General features: G+C 47.8%; 1 protein-coding gene across 1 annotated transcript in view; it reads right to left on the bottom strand.

Annotated features, from left to right (window-relative positions):
• Gfpt2 (glutamine-fructose-6-phosphate transaminase 2) overlaps nucleotides 1-24,548 on the bottom strand; it is a 46,841-nt gene extending 22,293 nt beyond the window's left edge. Inside the window, exons 1-7 of the mRNA XM_028855010.2 lie at nucleotides 24,442-24,548; nucleotides 11,162-11,269; nucleotides 9,113-9,211; nucleotides 7,415-7,540; nucleotides 6,042-6,100; nucleotides 5,258-5,392; nucleotides 1,539-1,600 (exon numbers count right to left, since the gene is read on the bottom strand). Coding sequence (XP_028710843.1) covers nucleotides 1,539-1,600; nucleotides 5,258-5,392; nucleotides 6,042-6,100; nucleotides 7,415-7,540; nucleotides 9,113-9,211; nucleotides 11,162-11,269; nucleotides 24,442-24,448 — 596 coding nt within the window. The 5' untranslated portion in view covers nucleotides 24,449-24,548. The remainder of the gene's footprint in view (nucleotides 1-1,538; nucleotides 1,601-5,257; nucleotides 5,393-6,041; nucleotides 6,101-7,414; nucleotides 7,541-9,112; nucleotides 9,212-11,161; nucleotides 11,270-24,441) is intronic.
• Nucleotides 24,549-24,815: the final 267 nt, after the last annotated feature.

Here is a 24,815-nt window from a genome sequence, read left to right as displayed (position 1 = left end):
GGCATGAGCTTTGGGCTTTTAAGGACTTTTTTTTTTTAATTGCGTTTATTAGTTTATTGTGTGCATGTGGAGGGCACGAGGGGGGAGGTGCATGTGTGCCACGGTGTCAGCGGAGGTCAGAGAACACCTAGCAGATGGTTCTGTCCTCCCACCGTGTGGGGTTCAGGGGTTGAATTTGGCAGTCTCCGCAGCAAAGGCCGTCACCTGCTGATCTATCTTGGCGACCCATTAAAGAACTAGATGCAGGGTTCGCCTTGGTCCGTTTCATATTCCCAATTGTGCATGCTTTGCCTAAGAGGGCTCCCTACATTAATTAGGATCTAAGCCCCCATAAAACTTGAGTCTAAGCCCTCATACACTTTTATTATTTTCTATTGGGGGGGCAGTGTGTGTGTGTGTGTGTGTGTATGTGTGTGTGTGTATGTGTGTGTGTGTGTGTGTGTGTGTGTGTGTGTACCTGTGCACATGTGCAACAAGTCAGCCTTGACTGTCATCCCTCTGCAGCCATCTGCCTTGATTTTTTTTTTTCCTGAGACAGAGCCTCTCACTGAACCTGAGCACTCACCAGTTGGGTTCAGCTAGCTGTGAGCTCCACGGGGATCCACCTGCCTCTGCCTCGACAAGGCCAGGATGGCAAGCGTGCACCACAACACCCAGTTTTTCACGTGTGTGCTGGGGACCAAACTCAAGTCCTCATGCTTAAACAGCCAGCACTCGACTGACAGCTGTCTCCTCACCCCCAATACTTTTGTTATTATTACATTTTTACAACGAAATTAATTCATTATCGGAGAGGGGTGATGGTATAGCATGCATGCACAGAGAGGTCTGTGGAGTCAGCTCCGTTCTTCTGCCTTTACATGGATCCCAGGGAGGAAACTCAGGTTGTGAGGCTTGCACAGTACCCAACATTTGTTTGTTTGTTTGTTTATGTATTAGTTTTTGGAGACAGGGTTTCTCTGTGTAGTTTTAGAGCCTGTCCTGGTCTTGCTCTGTAGACCAGGCTGGCCTTGAACTCACAGAGATCTGCCTGCCTCTGCCTCCCAAATGCTGGGATTAAAGGTGTGTGCCACCACCGCTTGGCCATTTATTTTTTAATATTAATTTGTTGACAACTTCTAACAGTCTAGAGATTTCACATAAAAAAAAGAATCCAACTTTATGTTTTCCTTTTATTTGTGGGTTTTCTTTTCTTTTTCTTTCTTTTTGTTTCCCCCTCTTTTGAGACAGGGTTCCTGGCTGTTCTGGAACTCACTATGTAGACCAGGCTGAACGTAGAGATCCACCTGCCTCTGCCTCCTGAGTGCTGCGATTAAAGGTGTGCGCCGCCACCACTTGGCCTATGTTTCCCTTTTAAAAACAGGAGCTCTCGCACCACTGGCCACGGTGGCGCAGTGCCTGGGCCACAGCTGATGTCCTTTAGACCCAACAAGCACTGGGCAGTTTGCTGGAGACCATGAGCTCCCTGGTGTCCCACGCCAAATGATTTGATCTTATTTATGTGTTTGTTCCTGGAAGCATCCACACGCTTGCCTTACCTTGTGGCAACAGCTTCTCCCGGGTAGTGGATGCTCTTGAACACCAGTGCAAAGGCACCTTCCTGAAAACACAGCAAAAAGGGTGAAGGGTTGTGGAGTAGCAGTTGCTCTGACTAGCCCCGCCACTGCAGACCACTGGCCTCGGCAGGCACCCCCAGCTCCTCTCCATGGCAGATACGGGCTGCATAGGGATCTGAGTGCAGAGGCAGCTTATGGAGGATGCAGTCAGAGCGGAAGCCAAATCGGTGGCCTCGTGCTCAGGTGTGGAAGTTCACCCTCACGAGGAACTCCTGAGAGAGATGCCCAGGGTGGAGAGGTGCAGCCCAAGTCACAGAGAGTAAGGACCAGGGCTAGAGAAACCCAGCACTGAGCCTGTACAGGGAGCAGCTGGGAAGGTCCAAGAGGTTGATCAACATGGCTCAACACTGGGTCAAACCTGGGATCCAGTTCTGGTTTTATCCCCTCCCTTAATTAGGCAGTTGCTTCAGCCACCTTCATGCCTCAGTTTCCTTCTCTGTGACCTAGAGGTCAGCATACAGTCTATCTGTATGTCATTGAGGTTCAAGGCTAATGTACAGTAAGTGTTTAGAATGTGTGCCTGGCCTTTGGAGAATCCGGAGAACTGGTGGTGTTAATTCTCTTATTTTCATTTCTACGGCTATGACTGTTATTTGATGTTTGCACAAAGCTAGAACTAGACTCTAGTTTTCCTAATTCAGGACTACAAATTCTAAGATTTACTTATTTGGTTAATGTGTGCGTGTATTTGCCGACATGACTTTATGTGCATTATGTGTGTGCAGTGCCCACAGAGGCCGTAAGAGGGCGACAGATCCTCTGGAAATGGAGTTACAGAAGATTGTGAGCCACCCAACATGGGTGCTGGAAACTGAACCTGGGTCCTCTACAAGATCAGTAAGTACTGTTAACCAGTGAGCCTTCTTCTCCAGCTCACCATGTCTTTTTTACTTAAATTCTTCATGAAAAATTATCCCCTGAACTTGACCATCCCAATTTGCCATGGCCCCAGAAGATTTCAGTTATGTACAACAAATTATGAATCTGAATTTCTATGTGAAGTTCTTAATCTTTGAAATTCTGGGTGGACTTCAGGCTCTATGCAGCCAGGGTGGTACATCCAATTTGTGGACGAAGCCACAAAAACATTGAGTTCTGGGGTTAATGACCTAGGCTCTCAATGGGTTCTCAAACTGCCCAGGAAGAAGGGCTTCATGCAGATCTTGAGTGTCACAATATCACATGGTCCCAGCTTGGTTTATGCTAACAGTGAAAGACAGAACAGAAATACATTTCCTACTCTCCATCAAAAAGAGTTCTATGTTTCTTCAGGTAAGAAAGATCTAAAGGTGCCGTGATGGGGAAGGCATTTCTAAATCCCAAAATCACAGTACAGGTGATGTGAGTAGCGGAGTGCTTGCCTAGCACTTGCCAGGCCCTGGGTTCAATCCTTAGGATGGCAACAAAACAAAACAAAACAAAACAAAAACAGCAAAGAACGAAACACTGTTACAATACCCAATCTGTTTGCCTACTTTATTTACAACTGACCCTCCATGTCTTTGGATGCAGGTTTGAGTGTGACTCGGTGATGGAGAGCTTGTTGAGTGTGTGTGAGGCTCTGGATTTGATTTCCAGCATCAGAAAGAAAAGGAAAAAAAAAATGTTCTGAAAACATGTTCAGTTGTTACTGTGTGGACTGCACAGCCAGCCTGTGATGGAGTACCCCGAGTGGGCATGCCCAGACTTGTCCCTGCCACTATTCCCTAGAGTATCCAATGTAGTGAAACCATCATCTACATGGTTCCACTGCATTAAGTATTATATCTAATATATTAATCTAGAAATAATTTAAAACACACAGGGCGATGTGCACAGATTATATACAAATACGGCATCGATTTATATGAAACTTGATGGGGGTATCTAATTAGGATCTTGGAACCAATTCATACTAGTACCAAGGAATGACATGATAGAAGATGTCGTGATTTAGAAATAGGTCCTCTAAATTACGGACCCCCAAAAGAGATGGCACAGATCAAGGGTTTTGGCAGTGATCCACTCTGAAAACTTTTGCTTTAGGCCGACAGATCTAAAACCATAGCATGGTGCTGGGGGATGCCTTTCTGTGTGCTGTGAATATGTGTGGCTCCCACTGGCTAATAAATAAGGCTGTCTGGGCCTATGGCAAGAAAGCTTACAGCCAGGCGGGAAATCCAAGCGAGACAGAGAGAGAAGAAAGGCGGAGTCAAAAGATGTGATCCAGGCACCCAAGAAGGAAGACGTGAAAGTACAACATGATAACCCACAACACTCTCTGACCCAGTGTGTCCTCGATTCTGAGCCTTGAACACTATCTCCAGGCAGCTGCAGCCTTGGACCCGTTCTTGGATGGCATGATACTTTGGGGATGGGCTCTGAGAGATCCAACCCCCTTTTCCCTCACTCTCATTCCATGCAGTTTTCCTCCTTGGACAAGGACCCAGCCCCCAGGTCTTTCCCCCCCCTCCACAAGGACCCAGCCTGCTGGATGTGTTTATTTGGGTCTGAGCAGCTGCGGGATTGGTGGGCCAGAGAGATTTGTCCTGACTGTGGGCCAGGTAGGACCAGGAGATAATCCCAGCAACACCAGCCCCATGTCTGTCCCCCTGGACAAGGCCCCAGCCCCATGTCTGTCCCCCGAGAAGCCCCAGCCCATGGTCCCCCTGGAGACGTCCCCAGCCCATGTCTGTCCCCCCAGACAAGGCCCCAGCCCATGTCTGTCCCCCGGAGAAGTCCCCAGCCCCATGTCTGTCCCCCTGGACAAGCCCCCAGCCCCATGTCTGTCCCCCCGGAGAAGCCCCCAGCCCCATGTCTGTCCCCCCCCCAGAAGCCCCAGCCCCATGTCTGTCCCCCGGACAAGCCCCAGCCCCATGTCTGTCCTCCCGGACAAGGCCCCAGCCCCATGTCTGTCCCCCCGGACAAGGCCCCAGCCCCATGTCTGTCCCTCCGGAGAAGCCCCCAGCCCCATGTCCATCTCCCTTTGAGAGTAGCTGTGCTTCTTGAGTCTAGCTGTTTGATGCATCACCAGTCTCCCCTGCTCTCTTCCCTGGGCCACTCCCTTCAGCAATTCCCTGTGCTCTGTCTCTCCTATCACAAAACCGCAATCTTCTTCTGGAACTGGCAACATCTCCTGCCCCGCAGCTCTTGCTGTGCACCCCTAACAAATCAGGTAATTCGGAAATCTATTCCCGTGCGCTCCACGCATGCCTGCCTTCTCCCCTCCTTCCTTTCCCGTTTTGTAATTAATTGCGGGCATTTCTCCCCGACTGCTTTACTGACAGGGAGGAAAGACTCCAGTTCTGAGTCTCCAACCTCAGGCACGGTCATCTGATTAGCATATAACAGCGCATATAATTCAGTTTTACAGACAACAACGAGAACCCTGACAGCTACATTACCACATGCACACAGCCCACGGTTATAAAAACCACAGATTACGATGCCAGCCACCATCTCAGAGGGGCTAAAATGAAGCAAGCATTTTGTCAGAGATTCACTCCCCCAACTGGACTTTCTCCAGATTCTACAGGAATACAGCATTGTAAGTACGACTATAAACAAACTATCTTTCCCCCTCAGTACCTTGTGCAAATTTGCACAAGTGGAAAATGAAGACGTGTCTAGGCAGACGGCACTCATAGGGGCCCATAACTCACCAACTGCTGAATGACTCTCTCCACCAATGTTGAAAAGGTAATGTCCTCAGTCTCTCTGTTGTCGAATACGTATTTAATCAGCTTGGCGATGGTCTCCGTGTCTGTTTCTGACTCAAACTCGTAGCCCTTGCTTTCCTGGAATGTGGGGTTGTACCCAGGGTGACAGATGTTGGTCATTGTGCAATTGCTGGCTGGGCCAACTCCCTCTAGTCCCTTATGCTATGACTTAAGGCAAGAACAAGCAAAACTGGGAAGGCATGAGAAAGGTCTGCCAGAGCCCAGCAGCCAACACCTCTGAGTCACCCTCTTACTCCCAGAGACCTCCCTCCTCAGGAGCTTGTCGTCACCGTTAATCTGGACATTGCAAAAGAGCAGCAGTTATGATAAAATATGTGAGTCAAACCCACTCACATCCCAACTCACACCACACAGCCTTTTCGTGGTGTGGAACTCATCGTGTGGCTTCCCACCCCACATTCTATGGGTGTCTGAGTGGATGTGTGACATAGTAGAAGTGACTTTGGTGAAGCCCAGTTCACATTTTGATTCTGTGAAACCACAGCAGCCCTGGAGATACACACTAAAGCCCTGGAATCTCTCCCCAGACAGTCTGAACACGGTGGTCCGGCTGAGGGTAAGATTCACGCTCAGGGTTGTGACGTGGCCCAAAGTGGGTGTCCCTCAGTACCTGTGTGTGTTTTTGGAGGGAACTAGGCTAAGCGAAAGTGTCAGGAGGAAGATCAATGCTGACTCAGATTTGACTTAGCCAGGGGAAGCCCCTTACCAGAAATTTCCTTAGATCCTTGTAATTTGTGATGATCCCATTATGGATGACAACAAATTCTGAAAGAAAAGTGTGGGGGAGAGAGAAGTGAGAGCTGAAAGTGAAGTTCAAGCTTGATGCTGAGGGAGATGATCGACAGCTGGACATTCCTCCCCGAGACGTGTGGTCATCAGGTTTCATTTGCAGTGACTAAGACTGATGTCTGCATCAGCAGCTTTCACCGGAAGAGGCAACCTGTCTGTCAGTGATAAGCATCTCCGGGTAGCCCTGGCTGTCCTGGAACGCACTCTGTAGACCAGGCTGGCCTCGAATTCAGAGATCTGCCTGCCTCAGTCAGCCTCTGCTGGGATTAAGGGCATGCGCCACCACCGCCTGGCTCTTAGCGTATTCTGAAGTGAGGAGCTTCCGGTGGGGTTTGCCTTGTCACTAGGCAGGACAGGAGGCTATGCGTCTGCAGCCTCTGCCCCTCCAAACCTTAAACTCTTGGCTGCTGAGCCCTGACTCTGGGATCTAGGGCTTGGGGAGGCACCTAGGCACTAACCATAATCAGCAATACCGTCTGCCTTCCCTTAGGACCACTCTGTGGGGGAGGGAAGTGAGCTCCGCTGGGAGAAGGAGCTCCGTGCTTCTCTTTAGGGTCCTAGCCTTCTAGAACATTTTGCTCTGCTCATACTATCTGCTATGGGTTGAGTGTATCATTCAAGAGCTCAGTGCATGTGACACTGGGTCCCCAGGGTGATCATGTGACAGGGGGTAAGACCGTTAAGAGATGGGTCCTAAGGGGAGGTTATTGGAGACACGCTTGCAGAAGAAGCTAATAGAGTTCTCATGGGATCCTCGCTAGTTCTGGAGAGCGCGTGTTGTTACAGAGAGGCCACACACTTGGCCCCTACTTCACGCGGCCAATTTCTTCTTCTGTTTTGTCACCATGTGGTGTTGAAGCCAAGGGGAGTCTCCCCAGAGGTCAGACAGATGCACTGCCTGATCAAGGATTTTCTGCCCCTCAAACTGAGACCTAAATAAATCTCCTTTCTTTGTGAAGTAGCCTGCTCCAGGTACTTTGCTATAGTGGTAGAAAATGAACTAATGTACTGATGTATTTCACTCTAGGAATGAATTCCCAAGAGCCCTTGTGATAAAATGCCATCATTTCCGGTGTGTACCTAGGTCAGCAGCACCCAGGGGACTAGAGGTTGGCCTGACTGAGGCCCAGTGTGACCCACTAGGGTATTAGGGGTGGAGATGCTTAGATTATCTCAAGGGGACAGGTGGGGAAGGCAGTTTGAAGTGGGCGTGGAAGCCACTCGGGCCAGGGTCATCTCTGACAGGTCACTCGGGGAGAGGAAGAAACACCCTGAACAGGGTCTCCTTACCATTGCCTTTGTCTGAGCGCTGGGGGTGACTGTTGACAGCATTGGGGACCCCATGGGTGGCCCAGCGTGTGTGGGCGATGCCGAAGTGGGTCTCAAACTCCACCTTCAAGTCCATGCTGTCTTGCTCTAAACAGAAAGAAAATCAGTTGTTGTATTTGTGTGTGCTGTGCATGTGTGTTTGTCTGTGTGCACGTGGGTGTGTGTCCATGTGTGTTTGCGTGCATGTGTCTGTGTGGTGTGTGCATGAATGTTTTCATGTGTGTGGGGGGGGGCCCAAGGTGGACGCTGGGGTGCTTTCCCTGATTGGTGGCCAGCTGCGTTATTCACTGAGGCAGGGACTTGGGTTAAACTCAGAGCTCACTCACTGTGGCTAGTCTGGCTTGCCAGCTTGCTCAGGGGATCCTCTGTCTCTGCCTTTTTGTTGTCATTGGTAGTAGTGGTGGGTTTTGGTTTTTTTTTCTGAGACAGGGTTTTTCTTGTGTAGTCCTGGCTATCCTGGAACTCACTCTGTAGACAAGGCTGGCCTCAAACTCACAGAGACCCGCCTGCCTCTGCCTCCTAAGTGCTGGGATTAAAACATTCACCACCACGGCCCAGCTGCCTCTGCCTTTTGACAGCTGGAATGACTGCCATGTCTACCTGGTATTTATAGAGGTGCTAGGATCTGAACTCTGGTCCTCAGGCTTGTGTGGCAAGCAAAGCAATCTCCTGGACAACTGTACTTTAAAAACAAGCATTGTAGCTGGGTGGTGGTGGCGCATGCCTTTGATCACAGCACTTGGATAGCAGAGGCAGGTGGATCCCTAAATTCAAGGCCAGCCTGGTCTACAAGTGAGTTCCAAGACAGCCAGGGCTATACAGAGAAACCCTGTCTCAAGGTGAAGAGGGGGAGAGCATTGGCACCCCACCACTGAGGCAAGGTGGTTTCATTACACTTGACACACCATCTTAACCAATGGTCCACCTTTAATGTCAGCCACACACGTGGCAGACACCACAGGGATCTGCCATATCTGGGTACCACCCACGCTGTTAAGTTTTACTTAGTGTTTTAACTGAACCATTTCCTTTTTCCCTTTTGAGACAGGGCCCTGTAGCCCTGGAACTCATTACATAAACCAAACTGGCCTCAAACTGGCAGCTGTACTTCTTTCTGCCTCAGCCTTCCAAGTGCTAGGATTACAGGCTGGGGCCACTATGTCGTACCCTTATTATTATTATTTTTTGCTGGTTTATTTATTTATTTATTTAGACACAGGGCTTCTCTGTGCAGCTGGCTGTCCTGGATCTCACTCATGTAGACCAGGCTGGCTTTGACCTCACAGAGATCCACCTGCCTCTGCCTCCCAGAGTGCTGGGATTAAAGGCATGCACCACTACCAGACTCAATCTTTATTTCTTAATCAAAATAAGTTGATTTAGAAAGGAAAATGATATATCTCTAATATAAATAGAAAAGCAGTATTGCATGACAGAATAATTAAATGCATAAGTATTAAAATAGTTTTTAGAGTCTCCACATTTAGCTGCTTAAAATAAGGCATCCTACACTTTGAGACAGTCTTAACAACATGCCTTTAACCCTCTGACAGTCACCCAAGGGTAGATGAATTTTCAGTCTCAAATGCTGTTGGCAATGACATATTTTCAAGGGACCTGTGTGCCAGCCATCACTGACACAGAGCGTTTCCTACTCACTGTAAAGTTCTTCATCCAGAGCCTTCACTTTTCCCCGTTTCTTCACGAGATGGATGTGCCTTTCTTTGACTTCATGGTTATTCCCATCAATGGCCACACCTACAGTTTACAGAAAGCACAGAGTTCTGATGCCTGCCTATTACCAGCGTGACCCCCAGAAATGCTCAGAAAGAGCCCCTACTCCAAAGAGGCAGCCGCTGTTCACACTTCCATCAGAGTAGAGCACTTTGCTTATTTTAGAACTTTGTAAACTTGAAAACATAAACATTTTTCACGGTGGAGTTAAGTTTTGTCATCGCACGGTGCAGTTTGCCAGCTCTGTCCAAGGCTTCACATCCATGACCAACCAACAGATGATCAGAAGTCTTGAAAATAAAATAGGGGCTAAGGTGATAATAGCTCAGCTGGACCTGAGTGCAGTCTCCAGAACACACATGAAAACTCCAGGCATGAGCCAGACGGTGGTGGAGCTTGCCTTTAATCTCAGACAGGCGGATCTCTGTGAGTTTGAAGCCAGCCAGGTCTACAGAGTGAGTTCCAGGACAGACAGGGCTACATGAAGAAACCCTGTCTCAAAAATAGCCAAAAAAGGAAGGAAGGAAGGAACATCTGCCATTAAAGGCCTGGGGCGATTCAAAGGCACTTATCCTGCTGTGCTCTTTGCCAGGTGACCCCTAGCTATCATCTCCCTCCATTTACATGCCTGTAAACCTTGTCAGTCACCAGTCTCCTTGACTCAGCAAGCTACTTAATTAATCCTTTGGCCAGTGGAGAGGGAACCCTGAGACAGCCACCTAATAAGGATTGGGAAGTGAGTTAGAAAGGTACTCAGGAAGGGCTTTGGAATTCGGAAGTGCTGAGAAAGGTGAAGAAAGATTGTAAAGTCACAGGGACTGGGGATCTGATACCAAGTAGAGTGTGTGGAAAGCCCTGGATTCGATCTGTTTTGTTTTGTAGTTTTATTTTCAAGACATGATCTCTCTGTGTAACTCTGTCCTGGAACTCATTCTGTAGACCAAGCTGGCCTTGAACTCAGAGATCGGTCTGCCTCTGCCTCTCTCCCGAGTGCTGGGATCAAAGCTGTGGGCCACCATGGCCCCCACCACCCAGCATAACTAGCTCAGTCTTTAATATCCGAACTAGTTAAATGTTACAAAATTGCATAATGATGGTTAAGGGGGGAAAAAAAAGAAAGAAAATTTACTTACAAAACTCTCTCCATCTCAACCCAGACAGTATCAATGCGCAGTTGGGGCGCAGGAAACTGCTAGAGGGGACTTGACTGAGGTGTGATAGACAGGCAAAAAACTGCGTGGATATTTAATGTACCAAACTCGGTGGACTTGGAGATAGGGATCTACCGGTGGTGGAAATACCCCCCAACTTCTTCACCTAAGTTCTCTCCTGCCCTTCTTCTCCATCAACATTAGCGTGTGTGCACATCAAACATATGGAACACAGTGCCATATTGTTAACCATCCCCTCTAAGCTGCCCGGGGATCTCCAGGGCTCACTTATCTCCCACAACTGAAACTTTGTGTCCTTTGAGCAATCCTGATGAGGCTATGTCTGGTAGAGATTTTGTTAGAGATTTTTTTTTTAACCCTTGTGTTTTCTTTTCTACTGTTAAAAATAAAATGTTTTCTCAATTTTTCTACACTTTTGAAACTTCTTTAATAAGCAAATGTGGTTATTCTTAGATTATTAAAGGCAGCTGTAGAGAGACTGAAGGGGCAAAGAAAAAGGCTTGGTCTGCCCTTAGGCAGGGCAATGTTTATTCACATGGGGGGGCACTTTTACCACCCATGTGTGCAGATGGCCAAAATGCCTACAGAAAACGGGGGAATGTGGCCCCTTAAAGGTCAAATGTGACTTCTACAGTCCACAAGGGAAGCTGGGAGTGTAGTCTTTCACCAGGAAGCTACCAGTCATTATATTAATAAAGGAATGGTAAGAAGTGTCAGGGAAATTCCCAGGCTGGAAAAGCCCCACCACAAAGAACATGGCTAAGAGTCTAAGCGCCATGATGGGGTGTCTCGGGAGACCTACCTGCGGAGTCATAGCCCCTGTACTCCAGCCGCTGCAGACCCTTGATTAAGGTTTCGAAAATCTCTTTCCTCGTCTTGGGAACTCTGTAATTCATATATGCAAAGATTCCTGTCCAAAGAGAAAACAAAATGTCACCTTAAGAAAATACCAGTGTAGCCAGGTGGCGGTGGTGCACGCCTTTAATCCCAGCACTCTGGAGGAGAACCAGGAGGAAATCTGTGAGTTCAAGGCCAGCCTGGTCTACAGAGTGAGACCAGGACAGGCACCAAAACTACTGTCTCAAAAATAAATAAATAAATAAATAAATAAATAAATAAATAAATAAATAAATAAATAAATAACAAATAAACAAACAAAATACCAGTGTCCTGTTTAGGAGAGGAAAACAACAACAAAAACCCAACCAAACAAACGAAAAACACCACCAGACAAAGGAGGCATCTCAGCCCCTAGCCTGCTTGCTGACGAAAGGCTAGCAAGAATGGCTGTCCCTCCTGTCCTCTGGAAGAGTTGTATTCTGTCAGCCCTTCTCTCCGTGGCAAAAGCTCACATGAGCCCTGTGTCATGACCCATGACCTCAAGGTTCCACTACAGAGGATTTCTCTGCCACCCATGGCAGACCCGAGGAACTAAGGGACCAAGAGTAGTAAAACAAAACAATTTATTTAAGACCTTGCAGGGCTGGGCACCACAACAGAGATGAGAAAGACAAAATGGAGGGTGTGTCTCAGGAGTGCAAAGAACAGTTTTTATTGCCCTGGTAGCAGGTCCTTCCTCCTCTTTCCTCACTGGCTGAGAACTCAGGAGGGTACAATCTTACACACCATCTATCTATTTCTCATTAAAGACCACACATGGGTCTATCTCTCAGCCCAATCTGATGGATATCTTTTCAGTGAATATCCCCTCTTCCGAAATGACTCAGCTTGTGTCAAATGGACAAAAAAACCAAACAAAACAAAACAAAATCTAGCCAGCACAGCTTGTTTCTTTTCCTTTCCTTCTGTATCCTGCTCGGGGTTGGACTAAGGGTGTCTCCTGCATGCAGGGCAAGCACTCTGCTAACTGAGCTGTATATCCTCAGCTCCTGCTCCAAGGATAAATGTAAAAACAGCCAGAATAGATCCATTTCTTGGGAAAGCCTTGTTAAGGTAGGCTAGCAAGCCAAGATGACTCAGTTTGGCTTTATTTACTTATTTTTACTTTTTTTTTTTTTTTTCCATAGTGGAAAGATGAAGATCCCCGCTTTAGGTCTTTTATAAGGATCAAAGTTTGGTCCCCATGCAGCACACAACCATCTGCAACTCCAGCTAGCTCCAGGGATATCTGATGCCCTCTTCTGGTCTCCAAGGAAGATATGCATATACACACACAGGCACAGGCACACGCACATACGCGTAATTCTTAAAAACATGCATAGAGGGTGGGCACGTTAATAGCATCGGAGCAGAGCAGCGATTCTGTGATTCAAGCAGTGCTACAAGTATTCAGGAAAGCGCAAAGTAACAAGAAACTTTGAAAAAAAAAAAAAAAAAAAAAAAAAAAAAAAAAAAAAAAAAAAAAAAAAACATGCATAGTGTGCTTTCTGTGAAGTTTCACATGTTTTCCTTTTTAAAATGGCCAAGGGCAATTTTGACAGGAAGCTTCAGGTCAGGGGAAAGAGAGGTGCTGAGGACAAGGGCTGTGTGTGCAATATGGGTCCTTCCCTAGCAGCTCACACTTTCTGCCCCACACTTCAAACCAAAACACATCTGGCTCTTGGGTGTATTTTTATTACATTCCTTATTTTTTAAAGATGGTTTTCTTTCAGTATCAAAATGAAAAAAATTGAATCTTCTTGAGATACAAATGTACTAAATTTATCACTTAAAAAGAACATTTCCAAGGATTTTAGTCTTACTCGGTTTGTATAACCACTGCCACAATCTATGTCTAGGTGAGCCTTTGCTCACATTAGTTTTTCAGTGAACAATGAGAAAGTTCCCTGGGTTGTGTGGCCAAAATTCCAGTCAATGAATGGACATAAAATTATCTGGGACAGTCACAGAAGATGAAGCCACTCATTACAGTAGTCTTCCCTTATCTGAAATTTTGATTTCTGAGGTTTCGGCCTTGGCCTGAAAGTAGTAACTAGAAAATCTTGACAAATAAATAATTCCTAAGTTTGAAATTGCACACCACTCTAACATGAGAATATAGACTCCCACCTAGCATGTGAACTAATCCAATTATTCAGGGTAGCCACGCTGTATACATGACCCACACACTGTCTGCATTACCAGAATGAGTATCAGAGAATCTCAGTACCAGATGTTAGCAAAGCATCACAGGATCAGGTGATGACTGAAGTCCCACAGTGCCACATTTGTGTTTAAGTAATGTTTGTTTTTATTTAAAAACAGCCCCAAGTGCGAGAGTAGTGATAGCAAGGAATGACAGCCCGGAAGGTGCTCTTACATCCTTCCTTCTAAGTGAAAAGATAAAAGTTGTTGATTGAATAAGAGCAGGAAAATCGGGCCTGGAGAGATGGCTCAGAGGTTAAGAGCACCAGCTGTTCTTCCAGAGGTCCTGAGTTCAATTCCCAGCAACCACATGGTGGCTCACAACCATCTGTAATGAGATCTGGTGCCCTCTTCTGGTGTGCAAGCATACACACAGAACACTGTATACATAATAAATAAAATATTTTTTAAAAAAAAAGAAGAGAGAAGAAAAATCATATGCTGGGGTTGCTCAGATCAACAATAAAAAGGAATATTCTACCCAAGAAACTGTGAAAGAAAGAAATGTGGGCCTCCTCTGTTGTCATCCTTCAAACTTCACATTTACGACCACAGACCACAGTAAAGACACAGGCTGTGTGTGTGTGTGTGTGTGTGTTGTGTGTGTGTGTGTGTGCATGAGTGTACATGCTGGAGTGAGAGCATGCAGAGGCTAGAGCAAGACACTACATATTTCCCTCTATTGCTCTCTACTTTAATTGCATTGAGACAGAGATTCTGGAAGCTCACATTTAGGCTAGGCTGGCTAGCCAGTGAGCTCTTGGGATCCATCTGCCCCTACTCCCCAGTGGTGGGGTCACAGGCACACACAACCATACCCAGCTTTATATGTGGGTGCTAAAGATCCAAACTCAGCTCCTCATGCCTATGAAGTCATCTTCTCAGACCTGGAGTCTTTTTAAACTACGTTTTCCTAGCACCCCATGAATGTTCCAGGATTATACCTGCACCCATTAAGGGGACTTGACATTCAATGCAGATAACATAAAGGACTAGAAAGGAGACTATCACCAAAATTTAAAAATATTTTAAACAGAAGGGTGGGTTATAGGGGTGATGGTGAACACAGTCAAAATAATTGATCTACTCCAAGGAAATTGTCTTCATGAACCTAACACTGTACAATGAACATACACCGGTAACGTTTCAGATCGTATGGAATGCGGTCAGGCAAGTGTTTGTATCAGTTTTGATTGATTGGTTTCTCTTCCTGTCATGGGTTCTATTTTTCCATGTGATGCTTAGTTAATATTTGGTGGAGTGCAAGATATTATGAATTTTGATATCTTGGGTCCTGAGCATTTTTACATATCTATAAATTTTATATATCTATAAATATAATAAAGTTTTAAAAAGCTTTTAAATCTGGATTGTTTGGGGCAGGAAGCCTCCGGGTGCAGCCCACCCGGCTCGTCCTCTTCTTCCAGCCACACTCCACTTGCGAACACTCATGGAGCACGTATGCTTTTGCATGGCACTGAAGATCTGTAAGGGCTTGGGGGAAGGGACACATTGGAGCCCCCTGGTGGGATATTAAAATGTCCTTGTCCTCAGGACCACCAGCTGTGTTGACAGACAGCCAGGAGCTTGGCAGGCAGTTGAAGCACAGTTTGTGAGTTGACTGCTGTGGAGCAAGCTGCCAAAGAGGGTTTGCGAGGCCTTTGCACAAGAAACATAAATCTCCTCATTTTCATCATGAAATACCTACTCAGTGACTTTTCATTAGTGAAGCACCGACCCTCTCCCTGTACAGCTAATCTTCCGGCCAGCTGGGTTAGCACAAAACTGAACTGAAATAAATAAACTAGTATACATACTGCTAATTATTAGCCACATCATTTTTTTTTTAAAGATCATAAAGTAGAAGAAAGCTGCTTTCCCAGGAATTTCTCGTGTCAGAAATGCCCCTTGGAATCCACTATCCTATCTATAAAATAAAGTGACGATGAAAACGCAATTTTAAATGGAGAGGATCAGTTTGCATTTAAGTTCATGCAACCTCTTCAGAGGGCATTTGGTGGTCGTCTGAATGAAAAGTGAACACATGTCATGATAAGAGCTATTTCGGTTCTAGAAACACATCCAGCAGACACCTTCGCAGAAGAGCATGTGAACTCACAAAAGGTGAGCAGCTCTGGCTTGTTTGTGACCTCCACAGACTGGAGACAGCCTGGTGCTTGGCTGGACCCAGGCAAAGACCGCTGCAGGTGCACAGAGCAAGCAGGTGCAGCCAGGCAGACCCTCCACAGGGAGCGCGACAGGGCCAGGCACTCTTTCAGAGAGCAGTCAAATCTCCATGATGTATGAAAGGAAAAAAGCATCTTGTGGAACATGAACAAATCATGCAGGGTGTGACGGAAAGCCATGTAGGAAGATTTTCCCTCAGTGTCTGTAAGAGAATGGGTTCAGGATGTCCTGGGGACACCAAAATTCAAGCGTTCAAGTCTCTGTTAGATGAAAGGGTAGAATTATACACAATCTACCTACACACGCCCTCCCTATACTCTCTGTCCATTTCCTCTCTCCCATCCATCTCCCAGGGCTTCAAGTATACTAGGCAAGCACTTCACCACTGAGCTAGAGTCTTAGCCTTAGAAAAGATCTAATGAGAAAAATCTCAGCCGGGCAGTGGTGGCGCACGTCTTTAATCCCAGCACGTGGGAGGCAGAAGCAGGCAGATCTCTATGAGTTTGAGACCAGCCTGGTCTACAGAGTAAATTCCAGGACAGCCAAGGCTATATGTAGGACATCCCAGTGAGGTCAGAATGGCTCAGCTCAGGGGAAGCAGAGAGGCAGGAAGGGAGTGGGGACCTGGCAATTGAGACCTTGGAAGGCAAGGGCATGTCCATGGCTGACCCAACGGGAGACTGTAACCACCTGAAGTAGCACTGACCTCCCAGAGCCGAGCAGGGGGGGTTGGCTAGAAATCCCAGGTGTCTCTCCATTACTGGATTTGTCCTTGGGAGTGTCAGCCCTCCTCATGGGCATGGCAGTCCGCACAGGAGATCAGGATTAACCACTGCCCTAACAGTGTCAACCTTGTCAACAACTGTCAATCCTTGTCAACCTTGGTTCCTTGGCTAGGATGTCCCCCTTATGATGATGGCATGGGAGATTTCCTCTCTTTCTTATTTTAACTTTCTATTTACAGGTATTTATTTTACATGCATTGTACATGTATGTATATGAGCATGCCTGTGTCACAGCACTCATGTGGAGGTCAGGTCTCTCCTCCCACCTTGTGAGCGCCAGGGATTCAACTCAGGTCGTCAGACTTGGTGGACAGGGCCTTTACCAGCTGAACCACCTTGCTGGCTTTAGAGATTTTTTTTCCTTTTTTTGGTTTGGTTTTTCAAGACAGGGCTTCCAGGTCATGATCACCTGGAAGAACAGTAGCTCTAAGAGGGTAGAAAGGACCCGAACACAGCTCCCCATCAAATCCATTAAAAAAAAAAAAAAAAAAAAAAAAAAAAAACAGGCTTAGGGTCATGACATCCTCTCCCTCCCATTTACTGGCCAGGTGACAGCAAGAAACACAGAAGGTGGGGGCTGAAGTCCATAGCCAAGGCCAAATGCCCATCTCTCATCCCATCTCTGATCGCATCCCTGCCCTGTGCATTTTGTGTGGCCTTGACAAGTTACTGAAGCCTGGAAACTTGATTTTATCAGTGAAGCAGGGATGATAGCAGCATCTACTTAGCAGGGTAGTTATGACAGTTCAGAACGTCATTGTAAGGCCCTCAGAACACTGTCACATAACAAGTGTTCATGTGAATAAAATGAGGCAAAGAGCTTCCCATCCTAAGGCTGCCGTCAGTGCAAATGCCACACATTCCTACAGTCAGTAGTCCTCAAGAAGTGACTGTCAAATAAAGCCTGGGTGTGGGGGAACACTACCACTATTTTTTCTTGACCCTCTATCTGGGAAAAAGACGGTTCAGTCAAATGTGCGATCTGGCTGTGATTTGAGCAAAGTTTAGTCCAGTCCATAAAGATATCCTTAGCCCCTTGGGGCCTTGTCACTGTCATGGTTCAGTGAGATGTAGGGATGAGCCTTACAGAGTAGGGTGAAGGAGGTCCTAGAGGCATAGGGGTCCCCAGAACTGTGATTCATAGGCAGAGGGACTAAAGGCTGAGCGTGGGGACATGTTTCGTACTAGACTGGGGGGAGACATCTCCAAGGGCTTGCTCTTACAAAAGAGGCTTCTGTTCACTCTGTATCAGCTGGCAGGGCCCCCATGAGGTTTGCTGAGCTCTCCAGTTCCCACCTTAGAGGCCCGAGAACTATTTGTTTCACATACTTGCTTCCTCATCCTTTTGTTTGATTCCCAGCTAGATACCTTTTACATTCTACTGCATACAACCACACCTACATGAGCATCCTCACCACATAAACCTATGTTAGGTGCACAATAAACAGTTGTTGAATGGATGAATGCACGAATAAGTAAATGGATGGAGATAACCAAAAGGCAAGCAGCCTTGGAACTAGGCCTGAGACAGCTACACTCAGCCAGGCAAAGGTAGATCTGTTTATTAGAAATCATCTCCCCTCTACACAGGCTTGTGAGATCACTCAGAGACACAGTCTCCACAGAAGTCATATAAACAGAGGCCCCTAAAGTTCAGAGCTCAGCCTCCAAGTGACAGATAATGACAATGACCAGTTCAGGGAAGTATCTTCTTCTGAGTACCCAGCCAGCTCTGAACACTTAGAACTGATCAGCAATCCCTTGAGTGGTGGGGGAGGGGAAGGACTGGTGGATGGGAACCTAGAGGATAAAGAGGGCAGGATGGGATTCCCTTGATTCTGTTGGTAGTCCATCTCTGTACATTGGTTTCCCAATGAGAACACTGTCCTCACCCTGAATGAGGGCAAGCAACTCCACCCAGAGGCCCAGCCTGAACCCTCACAGAGAAGGGCCCTGCACCATGGGAACCACATCACCATCCACCCAGGCTGGGATACCCAATGTTGAGCCTCCTACTGACTACCACCGTTCTCAGAATCAAAAAGACCAGGAGTCTAACAGAAAGGAAATAACTGTCTAAGCAGGAGAGCAGGGTCAAGTTGGTTGTTTTGTTTGTTTCTTTTTTTTTTTTTTTTGCTTTTTCGAGACATTTCTTGTTTTTGCCTTTCTGAATCGTTTGAGACAGGTGCTCGAACTCACAGAATCCCTGCTCTGCTCCAAGTGCTGGATTAAGCGTGTGACACGTTTGTTTGTTTCTCTATCTCAAGGAAATGCTCATGAAATTCTTCTGTGTTTGTGTTGGGGAAGTTGAGGCAGGTCTACTTTCTTGAGCAAGGCCCACAGCTGTGATGAAGTCACTGAGCCAAGGGTATGAGACTGTGCCTTCTCCGACTGGCCCTCACTCTTGTAGACTAGTTTAGACCAATTAATTGATGTGCAAATAACAATTCTTGCTGCCCCCTCCTTAAAATGGGGAGAGTAAAAGTGGACACAGCATGCAATATGTGGTCCCACTATCGAGTTCTTACAGAATGGTGATTCTGAAGTTCTGACCCTGAACACTGAATGGACCCAACACTTGCTGTTCTAACAGAGGATGGAGTTCAGTTCCCAGCACCCCCATCAGGCAGTTTTCAATGGCCTGTAACTCTAGCTCATGGATCTGGTGTCCTCTAGCCTTCAACGAGTACTCGAAAGTGCTCACGCACATGTACACACACACTTGTAATTCTAGCACTTGGGAGGTGCAGGAGGATTATAAGTTCAAGGTCAACAGGGTAGTGGTGGCAAATGCCTTGAATCCCAGCACTCAAGAGGCAGGCAGATCTCTGTGAGTTTGAGGCCAACCTGGTTTACAGAGGGAGTTCCAGGACAGCCAGGGCTACACAGAGAAACTCTTCTTATATTTTTGGTTGTGAGTCTAGCCTTTAACGGCTGAGCCATCTCTCCAGCCCTGAGAAACTCTTCTTAAAAAAAAACAAGATTCAAGGTCTTCTTTAATTTTATAGTAAGTTGAGGTCAGCCTGGGCTACATGAGACTGGTTTTGGTTTTTTGGTTTTGTTTTGTTTTAAGTGCTGTTTACCAATGCCATGACACACAATTTGCTAATTTTTCTGGATCTGCGAAAACCTAGGTAAGGAAGACTAACCCATGGAGGAGCACAAGATAGGAAGGCCCAGAGAAGGGGACAGCCAGCATGGAGGGAATCCTGCTCAGTGAACAATGGCTGAATTCAAATGCTCTACCACAGGGTTGGAGAAACGGCTATGTGGTTAAGGGTGCGTACAGCTCTTCCAAAGGACTCAAGCTCAGGTCCCAAATGAGTGCCAACATCACTACTAGAGGTGTGTGTAGGTGTGCTGAGATTGCCCCGGTGGCTTCCAGGAAGCAGCTGGGTGCTGTTTCCCAATTACTCATTCAGGGACTTCCCATGACCCACACCTGAAACTAGCTGTGGCGGAAGAATGTATGCCATAGAAACCAGCAAACTAGGGGCTGAAGAGATGCCTCGGTGGGTAAGAGTGAGTACTGCCTGAAGCTCTGGCTCCAGACACTGGATGCTCTCTTTTAGCCCCTTGGGCATCTGCACCCACATAAACACACATACACATAATTAATTTTTTAATGGCAAGCCAGAAAGCAATATATACCATCGCTTCACTGGGTCTCTGTTTTGCCCATTTTCACCAACAAGGCTTGGAGTGATATTAAGCCAAGCAACTGACCCCCAAGTCTGTCTATGTCCTCATCAACTCCAGTTCTCAGAAGACTTTGCTTCCTTCTGAAGAATCCAGCTACGAACTGAAATGTCACAAGAAAGAAATGAGTGTCATAGCTGATTCGATTTTGAATGTTGGAAGAAGTCTTCTAATCCCCCTGGACGGACACTACCTAAGCTATTGACACAGAAGATCTGCATTTCAGCTGGGTGCAGTCCTCATACACTGGACAACGCTCCCCGAGAGCTGCTATATGCAAGCAGATACACTTTGTGTGCTTGGATGCACACATGAGTGCAATTCTGAACAAATCTGGGAAAATAAAATCCATGGCTGCTTCTCTTAGGGACATGATGAACAGGAAGAATGTGTTCCATATTGGAGGGTAAGAGGTTCTGTGAATGCTTCATTATATGGCACAGCAGCTAACTTTTAAATAAATGAGGAGATCTGTTTGGTCCAACCAGCACATGTAGCACAATGCCCATGAAGCTGAGCGGGGGAGGGGTGTATGTGTGGGGGTGGGTAGTATTTGAATGCTCCTTCACTCGGTCTGAGAGTGCTGGGACCAGGGGCCTTGGGTGTATAGGATTTTAGGGACCTGTTTATGGACCTCTGAATTAGGCCCTCAAGGGCAAGACTTGAGCATCCAGGATTCCAAGCATTTGAACAGTTTTGGAGATGGTACCTGGGAAGAGACTATCTACAGCAAGATAAATAATTGCCCTGGAAGGTATCAGTCCCTAGTCCCCATAATCTGTAGAGGTTGCTTTATATGAGGAAAGTCTCTAAAGATGAGAGCAAAAGGATTTTAGACTGCCTCAGATCATCTGAGAGGCCACCCAAAAGAATCACAAGTCCTTTTAAGAGGGAAGCAAAGGGAGACTGGCCATGGAAAAGGAGGAGGTCACGTGACCGCGAGACACAGAATGCTGTGTCCATAGCCTGGCATGCCTTCCAGCCCCTCTCTCTGTGGCGCTCACATTTGAGTCTGCAGGCACCATCACTGGCCTCTCATTCCTCTTGACAGTTAGTTCTCTGTTCCTCTACACTGTGCTGGTCTTCCAAACTGCTGGGAGTCATCAGGTAAACTCTATGATGTCTCACTGAGTGAGACATCCAGGAGACAGCTCGTGGCTGTCTAAGAGACCACCAGAGTGCCATTCAGAAATAAGAACTCAAGGTTGCTCATCTTTGAATATTTTTTTTTCAAGAACACACACACACACACAAACACTTTTATGAGCTCTCTTAATTTTGTAATCTGGTAACTAATTTTTAAAAAAGGTTTAAACCCTGTGTGTTGAACAAAAAGCTGTCTGTCTGCCTGGTTCAGTCTGGCACTACCAGGTGTAGGCTGTGTCTGAGGTACCAGCTGGCAGTATTTGCCAGCTGGATTATTCTGTTGTGACCACAAACTGGACTACAGCAGGATGGCCATTTTCTTCACCTGTCCCTTCTTAGAAGTGGGTGGCACAGTCACATGACTTTAGAACCCCAGAGCCTAGAAAACATAGACCTCTCCACAGGCAATCCTTCATGGGGATTGCATGAAAAATAAAAGAACAGGAGGAGGATTGCAAGGGAAGGTCGTAAAGAATACAATAACCTTTCTATTGGCAGAAAGTCAACAGGATGCAAACAACTCTCTGATGTCAATAAAACTGCATGTGGGTACCTGTGGTGGTTAGGTTCAATAGTGAATCTTTCTAGAATCCCCTGGGAAGGGAGTCTCGATGAAGGTCTGTCTAGATTAGGCTGGCCTGTGGGCATGCTTGTAGTAGATTTTTTTTTTTTTTAAACTTGGGTTAGTTTAGGTGGAAGACTCACTCAGAATGTAGGTGGGACCATTTCATGGGCTGGGTGCTGGGCTGAATGAAAAGGAGGCAGAGAACTAAGAGCTACATGCATTCATTCCTGCCCTCTGCTCATGACTGTGGATTTCATCTGTCCAGCAACCGCCTGCTCCTGCAACCTGGATTCTCCCCCTTCCACACCACACACACCCCCCACACACACCACATGATGGACTGTAACTTAGAATAAGTACCTTTCTCCCTTAAGTTGCTTCTGTCGGGATATTTTCTCAGAGCGACAAGAAAGCAAGCTAAGATGGTCTTTAAGGGACAGTTCAGCTAAATTCTCAACACGCTGGAGGTTTTTGAGTGGAGGGTGGTATCCTGTTGGGCCCTAGCTTTCTGTGGGTGGAGACTTCATCAGAGCATGGTCATCAGCCGGCTGATAAGGACAGAGCCTTTGTTCTTGACCCCTGAAACCTGAGGCTGCTTTGGATGAAACGAACAGGCGTGGCCCAGGGAAGTGAAATGACCTGAAAGTTCTTGTTCAGACAGGCCTCACTGGGCCTCAGTTTCCCCAAATGCAGAGGGAAACTGGTTCAATATTTGTTGTATCCTTATGCCAAATGCATGATCATTACCATTTTCCTGTAAAATTCACCAAGTTACAAGAGAACACAGCCATAGAAGGAAAAAAAAAAACATTATCCTGTGACGAACACGTACAGACCACACAATCTAAGAGAACCAGACCGATGTGTTCAAGTCTAGGCACCTGGGCTGCGAGCTCTGGACCTGGGACAAAGGGTGCCTGGGAAGCGACGGAGCACTAAAAACAGCAGAGTACGCTTAGTCAGGATGTTGCAGGATCCCTGGCTCAAGGCAGGGGGTTAGGGTAAGCATCAGTAAGAATGACCTCAAAAGAAAAAACCCCTAAAGTTTGAGGAGGCCTCCGAGCCCAGAGCACCCGAATTTCCGAATAGAAGCTCAGCGGGGCCAAGACTTCTCTCAGTCCTAGACGTTCTCTGGTGACCCCAGGACGCTTCTACTCAGTCACAAATCAATACCAAAGTCTAGAAAGGATACAGGTTGATTATAACCCCAAACTTGATCTCTCCCAACGAGTTGGAGGAGACAGTCCTCCTTGGAAAGACACTAGAGAAAGACGGAGGCTAGGAGAAAGCAGGGTGGAAGGCTCAGGTGGGTTCGGAGGGCCATCTGAGGACCAGCACGGAAAGCCAAAAAGTTCAAATAGTTTGAGGTTCTCGCATTAGTCTAAGGTCACCAGTGGTTAGAGACCTGCAAGGGATCGAACCTAGGGAGCTTTGAATCTGACAAAGTTTCCATCTTTGTTTCATATCTGGGTCCAGAAACACCCGAGGCAACCTTACATACACATTGCCAAGGATACCTGGGAGTCCTAAGATTCTGTCTGCTGGGCCAGGATTTTAAACGGACCCCAGCTCTCTCTGGACGGGCCTGTGTCTCAAAGCCTCTGCCCGCTCCCTGGTCAGTCAGTGGTTCCTTTTCCCTGATCTCCTGGCTCATGAAACAAGGCCTGTACAGACCTTGGCTTTGGACTCACCCCCTGGCACACCCCACCTCGCAAGCCCTCAGCAAAGTCAGAGAGGCGCCTTTCATGGCTTCAAAAGTTCCACCAGGTTCTCCAGCCGCAGGGGGCTGGAGTGGGTAACTGAATCCTACTCAAGGAGGAAAAAAAAAGCACAGTGACCTTTTGTCCCACAAGTTCCCGGCTTTCCCCGGCCAGCCAGCCAGCGGAGGCGGCCCAGCCAGCCAGGAGGGTAAGGAATTGCAGATGTGCGCCTAGGGCGGCCGCCCTCCCTTCTGCACCCAAAGCCCCGCGGACACCTCGGCGTCGGCGTCGCCCGAGGCTGCGCGCTATCCGGTCCTGGGCTCCCGCTCTTAGCTTCGGGCCAAGGCTCCGGGGAGTCACAGTCTCCCGCGTCTCCCAGAACCCTTCACTACAGGACCCACCCTTCTAGGGACAGGAGGAGGTTCATTTCGGGTCGCCAGAAAGACGCGCCAACCCTCCCGAGAGCACCCGGAGCTGCTCCGGACGCCCCAGGGCGGGCTGCTGACACCGCACAGGTGAGCTCGCCTGTCCTCGGTGGGCGCGGCGGACTGGGACTCGGGACCTCCACTCCGCGCCTAGTCTTAAGCTTGCTCACGGCGGCCTTTGTGGGCCAACGGATGGAAGAGCCCTCCGGATCCATGGGGTGGAGATACCTCAGCGTGGCGGAGATCCAAGCCGGGGACCCGCCCCGTTTGCCTCTACTCTGTGCTGTCCCGACTTGGGTCTTCTCACACCGAGTTTAGACGTCCCCCTCCCCACGCCCCCCATGTCCCCGAGACGTCACCCCGGGGCCGGGCGCGGGGAAGGCAGGCCTGGCTAATGAAAGCCCCACGATCGCCGCCCCCAGCAGGTCCCCTGCGCCTGGCTCTCTGGCCTAGGCTCTGAAAGGTTGTGAGGGAGGCTGCCCTGCACTCACCGCACATGGTGGCTGCCGATCGCTCCAGACACTCAGACGACTCTCCGTGCCTCGCGCTCCCAGGCTCGGGCTCCCGCCGCTCGGCCTCCTGCCCTTATAGCCAGCCACTAGCCCTGAGAGGGGTGGGGCTGGGGCGGGGCCTCATGCCGCCTGCTTGCCCCTCATTGGTGGTCCCTGGTTGTCGTGACAACGGCGGGGGGCCCCCAAGACTCAAGGAAAGAAGTGAGGGGCGGCTCCCAAGCGTCGGTCCCTACTGTAAGGGGAGGGAGGAAGGCCAATCGGCGGCAAACACCTTGAGTTCAGACTTTAAGTCAGACATATTAGACGAGAAACCTTAGCCAGGGGGACCGATCGCTCTGTGCCTCAGTTTACTC

This window comes from Peromyscus leucopus, chromosome 8b, assembly GCF_004664715.2.
Source record: "Peromyscus leucopus breed LL Stock chromosome 8b, UCI_PerLeu_2.1, whole genome shotgun sequence".
NCBI lineage: Eukaryota > Metazoa > Chordata > Mammalia > Rodentia > Cricetidae > Peromyscus > Peromyscus leucopus.
The sequence above is the reverse complement of the archived record's forward strand: the minus strand, read 5'-3'. Positions and strand labels throughout refer to the sequence as shown.